A 14,637-nucleotide genomic window follows, 5' to 3' on the forward strand; every position below is an offset into this window, starting at 1 on the left:
TTAGCTTCAACGATGACTGGCAGAGTCTCAAAGATGGGCTGGTTTGGAAGCTAATACATTGAATTTGTGCGAGATATATTTTATTTATTATTTAAATGCAAATAAAAGGGGTGGTATAGATGTTGAAACAAAGGTAAGGAAAAAAATCAAAAAAATTCGCGTATTTTCCGCGTTAGTTTTCTACCTGATAAAAATTTGTTATAACATGTATTTTAAAAGTTCTTAGTCTTACCCAGACCTTTCATTCGGTATACCGAAAAAGGGGCTGGCCCCTATAATTAGGGAGTTAGAGGCGTCCAAAGTTTCTTGTCAATAACTTAACAAGAGGCCCAGGGGCCACATCGCTCACCTGAACAACAATTGCCTTAATTCTGATCAAATTAGCATTACAGTATCAAAATATATTGACAACTGAGTACAGTAGAATAAATTGAAAAAAAATTGAAAATCTGCCAATTTTTATCAACCTCTTATTTTTTGGTAAATACCAAGCCCCTTTTGTTGTTGTACCTGTAAGAAGATTTTTCTCTATTCCTATATACCCCCCCCCCCCCCCATTTCATGGCCCCATTTTTCTCTAGGGAATCATGGTTTCATCAGACTTAAATCTGCATAACCGTTGCTTTCACACTAAGTACTGAGTTTTGAACTGAACACTTTCCCAGAATAGTTTTAAAGATTTTTTCTTTATATTCCTATGTAAAAATTCAAACCGCCATCACGGTCCCGCCCTACCACTAATGACTGTGATTTTGCAAACTTGAATTTACACTACCCAAGGATGCCTCTACACATGTTTAAACCCTACCTGGCCAAAAATTCTTTAAAAAGAAGATTTTTAAAGATTTTCTCTATATATTCCTAAGTAAAAATTAATCCCCCATTGTGGCCTCACCCTACCCCTGGACTATTATTTAAACAAACTTGAATCTATATGATCTGGGGATGCTTCCACTCAAATATGGCCTTTCCAGGCCTAATAGTTTTGAGGAGAAGACTTTTAAAGATTTTCTCTATCTATAAAAATTCATCCCCCATTGTGACCCGCCCTACCCCCAGGGACCATGATTTGAACAAACTTGAATCTACACTTCCTAAGGATGGTTACATGCCAATTTGAGATTTCTTGGCCAAATATTTTTGAGAAGAAGATTTTTAAAAGATTTCCTCTAAATATTCCTATATAAAATTTGATCCCCCAATTGTGGCCCCACCCTACCCCCGGGGACCATGATTTGAACAACCTTGAATCTATACTATCTGAGGATGCTTCCACTCAAATTTAAGCTTTTCTGGCCTAATAGTTTTTGAGAAGAAGATTTTTAAAGATTTTCTCAATATATTCCTATGTAAAACTTGATCCCCCAATTGTGGCCCCACCCTACCCATGGGAACTATGATTTGACAAACTTGAATTTACACTACCTGAGGATGCTTCCATTTTAATTTGAGCTTTCCTGGCCTAATAGTTTTTGAGAAGAAGATTTTTAAAGATTTTCTCTATATATTCCGATGTAGCACTTAATCTCCCAATTGTGGCCCCACCCTACCCCCGGGGATCATGATTTGAACAAACTTGAATCTACACTCCCTGAGGATGCTTCCATTTCAATTTGAGCTTTTCTGGCCTAATAGTTTTTGAGAAGATTTTTAAAGATTTTCTCTATATATATTCTTATGTAAAACATGATCCCCCTTTTGTGGCCCCACCCTACCCCCGGTGACCATGATTTGAACAAACTTGAATCTACACTTTCTGAGGATGCTTCCACTCAAATTTGAGCTTTCCTGGCCTAATAGTTTTTGAGAAGAAGACTGGCTCAGGTGAGCTAAAAAAGGTTAAGTTTACAATACAATAAGTTTCTGAAAAATGTCTTAATAAATATTGACAATTTTTTTACTTTTTTAATCTTTAGTTTTTAAGATCTGTTTACAAACATAGAATTGTGAGCAAATCTCTGTATCTTGCTTATAATTCGAAGCTTAACACTCAAATATGGTTAGTAAATAGAAATTGTACACAATTAAAACACAAGAAACATGCACTATAACAAATAAAGAACACAATTTATTTTTTCGAAATGAATCATATATATACATGTACATGTATATACCTACATATTTCCGACAGCGATATCAAACTCTATTCAAACTGAATAAACTCGAGAAAATGCCGAGCATCTCAACAAAACCTATTGCATTAATCTACCATTACGCAAAATATAATGCCGAATTACCGATAGAATGAATTGTATTTCAGTACTTTTTTGATACATCAGATTTTGCTTAATTTGCGCAGGTAAACAGTTAACTGTTTGATTTACCGAAGTCTGTTTGATTTGATACGTAAAAATCACGAAATACAGACGATAGTTCCCAGGTTACAAAGCATAGATAATGAAAACGAAACGAAAATCAGAACAAGCTAACACCAACGTCATGTGTGAAAACTTTCAACGCGTTGAAATATTTAGCCTCAATTTACTACACAAAATCGGCACCAATATATTTTGCATGTTTCAAAAATTTCCCATCATTCGCGAACTGTTGCACAACAAGCAAATTCATCATAGTCAGATCGACCCTTTTTCGTATAATGTCATGGCTGCTTTAAACAAAGAACCTCGTTTTAGATGTATGGAATACGAGACTTGGTAAAATGGGTACGCAAACCCGGGCCGTGGCAAAATAAAAGCCGGGGCAGATCGGCAATCGTCAATTCCAAATACGCATTATTTTGCAGCAATATTTACAGCAAATACAAATATACTGGTCCATCATATATCCTGAAATTTTAATGAGATTGGCAGATTAATAACTGCCAATCTTTTGTTTTGCCCAGGCCAAGTCTTGTCTACCCATTTTACCGGATGCCGAATCCGAAGCTATTAAACTGATTGAAACACGCCTTTCCTTTATTATTATTTTCGTAATAACTCAGATTTGAAACAGAATTAGACCTTAATTTTTGCAATTTATATTTTCCTTCCCATAAGGATAATTTATGCTAAACTACGTTGAATTGGAATCAGTAGTTCTTGAGAAGAAGATTTTTTAAAATGCACCCCCCTTTTTCTACATTTCAAGGTTTTCTCAGCTTTGAATACAGATCGGACTTTTATTTCTGCAATTTATATTCGCCCTCCCATAAGGATGCTTTGTGCCAAATTTGGTTGAAATTGGATAAGCGGTTTTAGAGAAGAAGTTCAAAATGTAAAAAGTTTACAGACGGACAGACAGACGGACGGACAGACGGACGGACGGACGGACGGACGGACGACGGACAAAAAGTGATCAGAATAGCTCACTTGAGCTTTCAGCTCAGGTGAGCTAAAAAGGAATAAAAATTTCTAATGCATTATTGAAGCAAAGTTGTAAAGAAATTAATTTTAAATCCTTCCATGGTATTTAATTTAATGTTTTCGTAATTTATAGTCAGTATTTGCAGAAACAATTGTTGTCAGTTCGGTCCATTTTTGTGGGGGTGCGCACGTTTATGAGGATATGAAAGGGCTTCCTGTAATGCACTGATACATGTAGCGCGCAAAAATAATTCCACATAAAATTCCCAAATGTTTTTATTCATATGTACATTTTCATTTCATAAAGATGAACCTCTTTGACCTTATTTTTGTTGTTTGTTTCATTACTGTGCCCTTGTCTATATTTAGATGCATTGCGAGACTCAGGTAACCGATCGATAGGCGAGTCGCTAGCAGTATTCAGGCCGTCGCCTAGACGACAGACTGGTGCATGTGCTTGTAGAGATGGACGTACACGTTTAACGCCCCACTGTGTTACTGTAACAGAGACATTTTGAATTGTTTCAGCGTGTTCAGATGTGTTAATAGAATGGTTCCAATGCATGGTAATTAAACTCAACTTTTCTACAATACGTATACACGGCCGTCTTATAAAGCACAATGTGTATAACTGGCATGACAAATGTACGCTAGCAATTTAAACGAACGCGGGATTGCTCCCGATAAAAGCAAAATACAAAAATACTGATTTGCGATGGATATAATATAATAATCATCGTGGAGATGATTTTAAAAAGTGAACTTAGTATTCGTATACTATAATATTTGAATCCAAAGCCGCTAGTTTTAAGTTACGGTTATTAGGGATATTAATTATGACTTGCCCCGAGTTTCACGTTTTTTACTTGCAAAACATCTACAAACGAAAATACCAAACAACCTTCAGCAGCAACTTATAAATTATTTATTCCATACACAATTCTAAAGAGGTAATTAAATAAATTTTATAAATGCTTTATACTTGTACTCGCTATATCTTCCATGGAAAAAAGTGGCATGGAAAAAATGTTGTTCAATGTTCATCAAATACGCTGTAGCCTTATCAATCGAAAATAATTATCAAACTGTATATTGATAGATTGACATATCAACAAACATTCAGACCCGCAATGTGTTTTTGTTACAAGTTCTATAAAATGTAGACTCATTGACTGAATTCTTTACTGTTTTCCGTCTTGGTTATTTTGAATCACGTGTGTACGTTATGTGTAGCCATATAGATAAACTCTTTAAGTGTTTAACTTTCAAAAGAAATTGTGTACATGCAGAGCAATGCAATGCTAGGACAATTAAATTCCAACAATGTATATGGTGAGGCCGGTCGGACTGATACTGGTTCTGCTTGTTCTAGAAATAGCGAATGTAAGACGAAGTATTGGGGTGTTATATTTTAAACAAATATAAGTATTGCTTTCTTAAAAGCTTTCATTACTCAACAAAGTATTTTATTGGAAGCATTCTTAGTTACCTTAGCTGAATATATGTACCGCTCGGTCTGTATCCCGGAAAAATTGACTACCATCCGAATATTTTCATACAAGGTCTACAGACTTGCAGCTAACATTACCTTTAAAAATACATTTTAGAATTTGCCGCTGTTTATAAATTCATTAAAAAGACGCGCAGAATCAAGTGGTAATATGTCGTTTGATTTGGGATTTATGACGTCTATTTATATTGTTTTCATTAAAATTATTTTATTTTTTCAAGCTTGTGGGTGGAATGAAATCAGTTTCGCATGTTATATTACATAAACATGTCCTCTCCCCACTTTTTCTCGCAGCAACTATTTTTTGAAAATTTACATAAAAAATTGAATTATCATGGAGTTGCCCCCCCCCCCCCCCCCCCCCCCCCGTTTTTGGTAGCATATAAAAAAAATGGTATGAAAATCATGAATTATGAGTGAAATTTTGGAAAATTCAAAATTCTTCTTTTTTCTTTTTCTTTTTTTGCTTGTCAAGATTTGTTGGATGAGTTTGCCCCCCCCCCCTTCAAAAACGATGCTACATGCCTGGAAAATACTCATTTCTTTATTCCCCTCTTTAATAAACAAAACAAACCAACAGACATAACCGATCCAGATAAATATAATTACATGTATCAAAAATAAACTTAAAAAAACAAACTACACATTCATCCTTCACCCACAATATTGCCTTTTCGATATTTGTCATCGTTGTAGACCCGTACGTGTAACAATCTGTTAAGTAGGTGCTTGCACGACAAAGAACCCCTTGCTGATCTACATATTCATTAACGCATACAAAGAAAAAATATATTTTGATTTATTTTTGAATTTCTTTTGATGTAAAAAAAAAAAGGGAGAAGAAATTGATTCTCAGTCTCTCTTTATGCCTGTTTGTTAGCGGTTAATCCAAGTTCATTTTGAATATTCTTTTGTAATTTAAAAAATGCGATGTAAATTTTGTTTATGCAATATTTCGGATAAAGCAATGAAGAGTTGTTTCTTGAAATTTTATTAGACCATTAAATCGTAAAATGCTAACATTGAAAATTGTGCCCGATTTCGTTCTTTTTTTTAAGGTAAAACTTTATTGATTTAAAAAATGATTCTTTGAGACAAACAAATTGACATAATCAATAAGAGTTTGACAATCTCTAACTGCAGGTCTGTAGCTTTAAGTCTGAAAAAGAATCAGATGGACGACCTAGGACACAGATCGTCCATCCGAATTTCTTGAAAATTGCCATTTCTTTCGTACGCGGACGCAATACTCACCGAGACTAAATGGTTCGTATCTTAAGTTTTAAGTTTTAACTGCTTTGAAAGGTAATATTGGTTTTCTGATTATTATGAACATGAATAATTAAATAAAAATGGTTAAAATTACAGTAAAATTACCGACATCGGTCTTCTCCATGCGCGGATCTAGAAGTGGAAGGGTTCCAGACCCCCCCCCCCCCAGCGAAATTTCTTTCAATTATGTGTACATTATAAACTTACCAAATATGCATCGGACATCCCTTGGCAAACTCAAATAACCGTCTGACTTTTCAACCCCCACCCCGGAAATTTTTTTTTGGTCTGCGCATGTCCCCCCTCCTCGAAATACAAAATTATTTTTCAAAAGCCCCTGTAAAATTTCCAGGATCTCCGCATATATACTTAAGATATTCATTGGCGCTTGCGTTCGATAAAAATGCGTGTAAAACGTTTGCCAATGGTCTTTTTACCTTCGTACCGGACATAATCACAGTCCCACTCTGTGAATAAAATGCGGGAATCAAACTAGAGACAACGTGTTAAGATCTGTATTTGCTTCTAAACGTGTAGTATCATCGTGCAAATGCACTGTTCAATTATATTATTTTTTTTACTACACTTGTAAAATTCAACATCTGTTTCGTAATTTTTTCCCTCAGTTTATTTCTTACAAAGTTACTATTTATTTAGTGATTGACACTTTTCAGACTTTATATGTGATTTCAAAGACACAAAGTGTCATGTATCAAGGACTGTTAATATTGTGCAATTATCAGATTTTCATTTCTTGGACATCAAAGACTCATTGAGTTTATTTAATTATTTTATATATCTGTGAACCTTTCACTCAGCTTACTTATATCACTACCTGTCAATTTATACTCATTGTTAAGATTCTTATAAATAGTTATGTACAATTGTCAATGCGCAGTCTGGAATACGGCGGCCAGCCCCGGCCACGTCCGACTCTCCCAGAGTCTTGAGTCCGGAGGCCACTACTGGCCATATTCGACTTGTTTGTAACATGTCTGTCTGTTAAATTGCTATAATGTTGCCATCGTTGAGTCTCGTCCAATTTATGTGGAATCCTGCATCAATTGCCTGTTTATTTCTCTGGAACTGTATACTGGTGGACTTTCGGGAATACGGCAAACCTACCCTTCGTTGTTTTAGCTTACGGCCCACAGCGCGCCACAACTTATACCTTATACACTTTACGCCAACATTCTCTCACCAGGTTCGTACTGCACACGACTGATGCAGATCCAGACGAATTCTCAAGCACCGAATATAATAATTTGTTTCTCAGTGTTTATACATCTAATATTGTACTATCGTTAGCTATCAATTTTTTGTAATACGTCACAAGTATGACGCAGCTACGACGGAAAACCTAATCGTTGCTTGCAACGAGCTCGTCTCTAGTTTTAATTCTCTTTCTGTTACAGAAAATGCTTTGTTGAAATCAGCCCAGTAGTTATGGAGAAGAAGTCGAAAATGTAAAAAGTTTATGGACAGACAAGACAGATTAACAGAGGGATGCCAAACAAAAAGTGATCAGAAAAGCTCACTTGAGCTTTCAGCTCAGGTGAGCTAAAAAGTTTACAAATGGACAGACTAACAGAGAGATAGATGCCAGGCAACATATGATCAGAAAATATGCTTACAGCTCAGATGGATCTGAATGGACAATATCTTTTTCATCACAAATTGAACATTGTACCTTACTGAATCTGGCTGTTCATATGACTTATATGATGACATAGGTGACCAGGAAAGTGACCGAACTGGGCAACCATTTTGGATGTCCTTTAGAAGCTTAAACTCAAAATCCTCATGCACTGACTCATCTTCTTCACACTCCTATTAAAATATGTATAAAAATAAGTTTAAGCTAGAATCACTTTTCAAATTTAAACATTTTTATTCATAACTCCTTTTCACAATGTCAGGGATAATTGTTACATTCCTCAATCTATCCATTGTCAAACATGACTTTTGTCAAGTTGGGCTTGTCAGAAATATGCTGTAAATAAAACATTATTATTTTAAGGCTGCATAAAATTAGTTTTTATATTCTCATCCCCAACCGCTCCGTCTGAAAATGGCCCGCCTCGATCCATTTTATTTTATTTTGAAAAAAAAATTGTGTGGAAAAAAATTTTTTCGGAAAAAAATCATGCTCCGTATATAATAAAATTCAAAACGTTTTAATGGATGCCTAAACATGTGGATTACCGTTTGATTCCAACCATGTTTATTATCATAAGGATACAAATTTCTTCATGCATTAACAGTTAAGTTGAAATAAAATGGAATTAAAAGATTACAAGTGGGTTTGTGTACTCATATTAGCATTAACAACTTAAAAGAATAGAGCAGTTGTTATTTCTAGAATAAGGGTGCAATGATAAACCATGAGATGGTATATCACAGTAAAAATAAGCTACGGTTCAATGTCGAGATACTGTAGGCTATACCACGGTTCAAAATTTCGATCTGGAAAATTTTTATCCGTCCGATTCGGTTTGAAAATTATATTTTCAAAATGGTTTCCGGTATTGAAAAATGTGCTTTGCATCATTTAATTCTGCCTCCTGCTACAGTGCAATAAAATAAGCTACGGTTCAATGTCGAGATACTGTAGGCTATACCACGGTTCAAAATTTCGATCTGGAAAATTTTTATCCGTCCGATTCGGTTTGAAAATTATATTTTCAAAATGGTTTCCGGTATTGAAAAATGTGCTTTGCATCATTTAATTCTGCCTCCTGCTACAGTGCATCCCATAAATCTTGGATAGGATAACATTTTCAGTTTTGTAGGATAAATGAAAATGGGTAAACAAAGTTCCCATATTGAGTGTTTCTACATGCAAGCACTATTTTGCAGTCGTTTTCCTACAAACAAACAACATGCGTATTGCACCTCGTATACAACGGCATTATCCATACACTTGTCTGTTGTCGCAAAAAATTAATGCCACATTCCTAGATGTACAAACATAGGTAATCATAGATTACTAAGCTCACCGAGACGGAGCATCACCCTTATGAGACATCACCTTCATAAGACCACCTTTATCATTTTATATGAAAATCATACTTTATGATCTTGGATATTCATGGATTCTGTTTTGACAAAATATCGTATATCATCTGATAATTTTTTTTATGATAATCATATGTTCATATGTTAATCAATACAATGATATAAAATTAAATATTGCATCATGTCATATTTCTAATATAATATATATCATATAATAAATAAAATACCTTAATAAACAATAATGAGATTTGATATTGTAACGTATGATATGACATTGTATTGTGTTATACCTTATTGTATTTGATCACATAATACAATATCATAAAATATAATACAATATAGTATCATATTACAATATCATATTACATAATACATCTTACACTGAAACATGATATTACATTGTATAATATAGAATGATATTGTATTGAATGACACTGAAACATATTTGATACATTATATGATATTATATCATATAATACAATATAATTTGATTCCAACATTGTATCTTATCAAATGATACAATATTATGTGATATGGTAAAATATTATAAAATACATTATTATATTATACATATTGCATCATATGACACAATAAAATATATTACAATATCATATAATACAATTTCATGTGAAATGATAATATATCATATAAACCAATATCATATCATACAATATCGTATGATACAATATTATATAATATTACAATATCATATAATACAATTTCATGTGATATAATTCTATATTACTGAAACCAATATCATATTTTACAATATTGTATGATACAATATTATAGAATATACAATATTGTATCATAGGATACGATATAATATTTTGCAATATCTTATGTAATTGTATCATGTGATAAAATAATAAATTAAAAATACAATATAATATTATACAATATTGTATCATAATATACAATACTATACATAACAATATCATGATACATAATCATATCATAAAATATCAAAAAAATTGATACAATATCATATCGTATCGTATAACTTTTTATAATATAACATATGATATCATATTGTATCATATCAAACAATATTGTTTCATATCATACAATACTATATCATAGGAATCATGTTATATCATTTATCAACAAACACATCTATCTATCGAGCTGGTTTGAGTGAGGTAGGAGATTTCTTTAGCATCCTTGATAATGGAGATCAGGCTCTGCTTCTGAAGCAACCTCTGCATTTAATTTATAATATTTACATTTTACTGTGTTTTCCCATTAAATTCCGTGATGTTTAAATGCCTCTAAATGCAACACCTATTCACTGCGTATGAATTTACGAGTAATTTACATAAGTAGTTCTCAAACAGTGATTTCTATGTTATCAGTTAAAAAATGTATTTCATGAATGTTGTCAAAACACCATGTTTTATAATTATTCAACAAAAAAGTTGACTTTATAGTTAAAAGCAACATTTCAAGAGTTATTTATCATGGATTATATTTTCATGCTCGTCGATCTTATCTCAACAGTCTATGTGAAAACCAGTTTAAACCGGTTTTACAAAACAGCTGTTCTTGCTGTTACTTATTCACTCCCTCCGTGATCTGCACTTTATATCCATTTATTTAGTAAACAATTGATTTCTTCAGTAAGGGAATGTAAATATAAGCATTAAATGATTGATTTTTGACGTCGTCGTGTCAATAACTGCCGTCAGGTGAGCAGACAAATTATCATAACGCGCTAACGCGCGTTATTCAATTTGTCTGCTCACCTGACGGCAGTTATTGACACGACGACGTCAAAAATAAGTCATTCAATGCTATAATAAAGTTAAATCAACTATGCAAGCTATCATCTATAAAACATGTGACCTGTTCCAAAAAACTAAACCTCATCCAGCATCCGAAACCTATGGCTCAGATTCAGCATTCAAGCCCATCAGGTGCATTTGTATCATAAGACGCATCATCCATGCAATTTTGGTGAAGTTTGGACCAGTAATAACTAAGATATCATCATCAGAGGGCACTAGCAATTAAAACCTTAACTTCCTCCAGCATCCGCAACCTATAGCTCAGATTCAGCATCCATGCCTGTCAGGTGCATCAGTATCATAAGACACACCATCCATTCAAGTTTGGTGAAGTTAGGACCAGTAATAACTAAGATTTATTTTTTAGCATCCTTGATAATGGAGATCAAGCTCTGCATCTGAAGCTACCTCTGCGATTCATTCATATTACAGTTAAATCAACTATGCAAGTTTGAAATAGTACTATCATCTATTAAACATGTGACCTGTTCCTAAAAACTTAACTTTATCCAGCATCCGAAACCAGACTATGCATTCAAGCCTGTCAGGTGCATCAGTATCATAAGACACACCATCCATGGAAGTCTGGTGAAGTAAGGACAAGTAATAACTAAGATATCATCATCAGAGGGCACCTGTTTCAAAAACTTTATCTAACCAGCTCTTAAAACCTTAACCTCCTCCAGCATCCGAAACCTATTGCTCAGATTCAGCATTCAAGCTTGTCAGGTACATCAGTATCATGAGACGCACCATCCATACAAGTTTGGTGAAGTTAGGACCAGTAGTAACTAAGATATAATCATCAGAGGGCACCTGCAACAAAAACTTAACCAGCTCTAAAAACCTTAACCTCTTCCAGCATCCGAAACCTTTTGCTCAGATTCAGCATTCAAGCTTGTCAGGTGCATCAGTATCATGAGACGCACCATCCATACAAGTTTGGTGAAGTTAGGACCAGTAGTAACTAAGATTAATCATCAGAGGGCACCTGCAACAAAAACTTTAACCAGCTCTAAAAACCTTAACCTCTTCCAGCATCCGAAACCTATTGCTCAGATTCAGCATTCAAGCTTGTCAGGTGCATCAGTATCATAAGACGCATCATCCATACAAGTTTGGTGAAGTTAGGACCAGTAGTAACTTATATATTGCTATCAATGGGCACCCGCAACAAAAACTTTAACCTGCTCCAAAAACCTTAACCTCCTCCAGCATCCGAAACCTATAGCTCAGATTCAGCACTCAAGCCTGTCTGGTGCATCAGTATCATAAGGCACACCATCCATGCAAGTTTGGTGAAGTACAGACCAGCAGTAACTAAGATACTGCTATCAAAGGGCACCTGCAACAAAAACTTTAACCTGGTCCAACAACCTTAACCTCCTCCAGCATCTGAAATTTAGGACCCAGATTCAGCATCCAAGTCTTTCAAGTCCATAAGTAGGTCCAGATGCATCATCCATGCAAGTTTGGTGAAGATAGGACAAGTAATAGCTTAGATACAGGACCTGCAACAAAAACTTTAACCAGGTCCGGACGCCGACGCCGACGCCACCGCCGACGCCGAGGGTATAGCATAAGCTCTCCTTGACTTCGTCTCGGTGAGCTAAAAATGTAATTAAAATTAAAGGTCAACCTAGTCATTAAATATTTTGCATTTAGAAAATTCATTACATCTATAATAAGAGCATAAATGATTTAATTGTTGTCAGTGTTGAAATAACAATATTGAAGTCAACATTAGATTTTTACCTAATGCAGATCATGTTGACATTCTGATATTTATACAGCTGATTAGGAAAAATATGTGGAAAAAAATTATGTAACTAAAAGTTGGAGATTAAACAATACCAAAATATGCTGATTATACCCACTCTTTCTAAAGAAAGTTCGGGTATATTGTTGTTACCCTGTTCCGTCCGTCCGTCTGTCACGTTTTACTTTCTCAAAATGCTCTTACATCTTATAACCCAGCAAACTGATCTCTTGGAGTTTGATTTGGGGTGTCATGTTGTTTTGTAAAAAGGTTTCAAAAATTCTCTGGTAGTCGTGGGGGTCAAATAATTGGTAAAAAAATTATGTTTTTTACAATAAAACTTCTTCTTCGAACTCCTCCTACATTTTCAACAGTAGACAAATCATCTCTTGGAATATGTTTCAGGGTATCCTATAGATGCGCAATAAGGTTTCGGAATTTTCAATTTTGTCCTGGGGGTCATTTAATGGCTGAAAAATGATGTTTTTTTTTTACAAAAAAACTGGTTTCAAAAACACATTTTTAGATGGGGTCACGTGACCCCATCTATTGGTTTACTGTCAGACGAATTCTCAAACCAGAAGGCACGCGCAGAATACATGAATTGAGTCTACGCGTAAGAAAATAGTGCAGAAAGTTTTCATGCATTTCAGTAAATATGTATTATAAAAACACCCATTAAATCTTTTTAAGTCCTCTGTGTATAAACAAAGTTCTATTTAGAAAATAAACAATAGTTTTATTGATCAAAATATTCTTGCTCGGGTTCAAATGTGGAATGAGTTTCGTAACTGAATGCACAGTGCCGTTGACGATTCAGTTGGTGTACGAGCTCATTAATCAATAGAAGAGGTTGATGGTGGAATTGAAATGAAAGTTCCCAAACGCAATGTGCCATTTTTCGAAAAATTGTGAATTTTATTTTGACAATTTTTTAAAAGTGTTGTGTTCAGTTGAGACATCTATCCTGGAATAATAACATTTGATTTTGAACGCCATTTTCCGACTAGCCACGGTCTATTGCAACGGTCCTGGCCGGAAGAGTATTTCTCACGGGGACCCTAGCGGATAAGGAACGATAACTCTGTTAGGTATGCAGAGTTACATGCAATGTTTTATCTATGTGTCGATTTCAGTATGAGAATTAATTTTCATCTTATCAGATATTTTAAGTATTATAGCTGCTAATTATTTTGTACATACATTTAAATAATGTATGAAATTGTGTTTTATTTCAAATGAGCCGTTACCCTGTCTGCTTACGCGGTATTGATAATTTATACACCAACTGCCAGTTGTGACGTTTAACTCTGTATCAGGACTGCATAAACTACAATGTATATCACTTTGATAATTGGCCAAGAGATCTCACAATAATTGCTTCTTGGTTTTTTTATGATGTAAACAATTGTCAGAAACACACTATTTAAACTGGTTTGCCATTTCATATTTCAGCAATTATGCTTCATCGATAAATTCAGTCATTATCAACGCATTAGTTTTAGTTGAGGCAGTATATTTATTTTCTTGTAGCCTATTCCAAAGAATTCACAACTGATAATGACAATGAATATTACATAAATTACATTTTATTGAACTTCAACCGATCAATGGCACACTTTCTTCTACAAGAGTACATGTGTTTTTAAACATACAAAAAACTTTAAATTTACGATACAAATGTGTTTAATTTTGGACTGACCTGTGATTTACGATGTACCTTATTTTGTAACTCACTCAGTCTGTAGAAACATTAATTTTATTACAGGCACCTCAATATTCATCAGACAATATTTACTACTGATGTTGATGCTTTACTTGCTGCTGACTTTCTCTAAAACACGCTCATCGACGTAGGAATTGTAAAATTCACGTGCAAATGGAGTCGCCATTTTGCAGTTTTACATGTATATAAAGAAACCACATTTTACGATGTTTCAAAGATATTCAGTTCAGATTTTTTGTAAGCAAATAAGGGATTGAAGACAT

The 14,637-nt window shown here is 34.2% G+C and overlaps 1 protein-coding gene across 1 annotated transcript in view; it reads right to left on the minus strand.

The window, feature by feature from the left end:
- LOC128183148 (nucleoporin Nup37-like) overlaps positions 1–14,637 on the minus strand; it is an 80,179-nt gene that overhangs the window by 54,850 nt on the left and 10,692 nt on the right. The window contains exon 2 of the mRNA XM_052852039.1: positions 7,775–7,914. Coding sequence (XP_052707999.1) covers positions 7,775–7,914 — 140 coding nt within the window. The remainder of the gene's footprint in view (positions 1–7,774; positions 7,915–14,637) is intronic.

Source organism: Crassostrea angulata, chromosome 5 (genome assembly GCF_025612915.1).
Source record: "Crassostrea angulata isolate pt1a10 chromosome 5, ASM2561291v2, whole genome shotgun sequence".
NCBI classification, from domain to species: domain Eukaryota; kingdom Metazoa; phylum Mollusca; class Bivalvia; order Ostreida; family Ostreidae; genus Magallana; species Magallana angulata.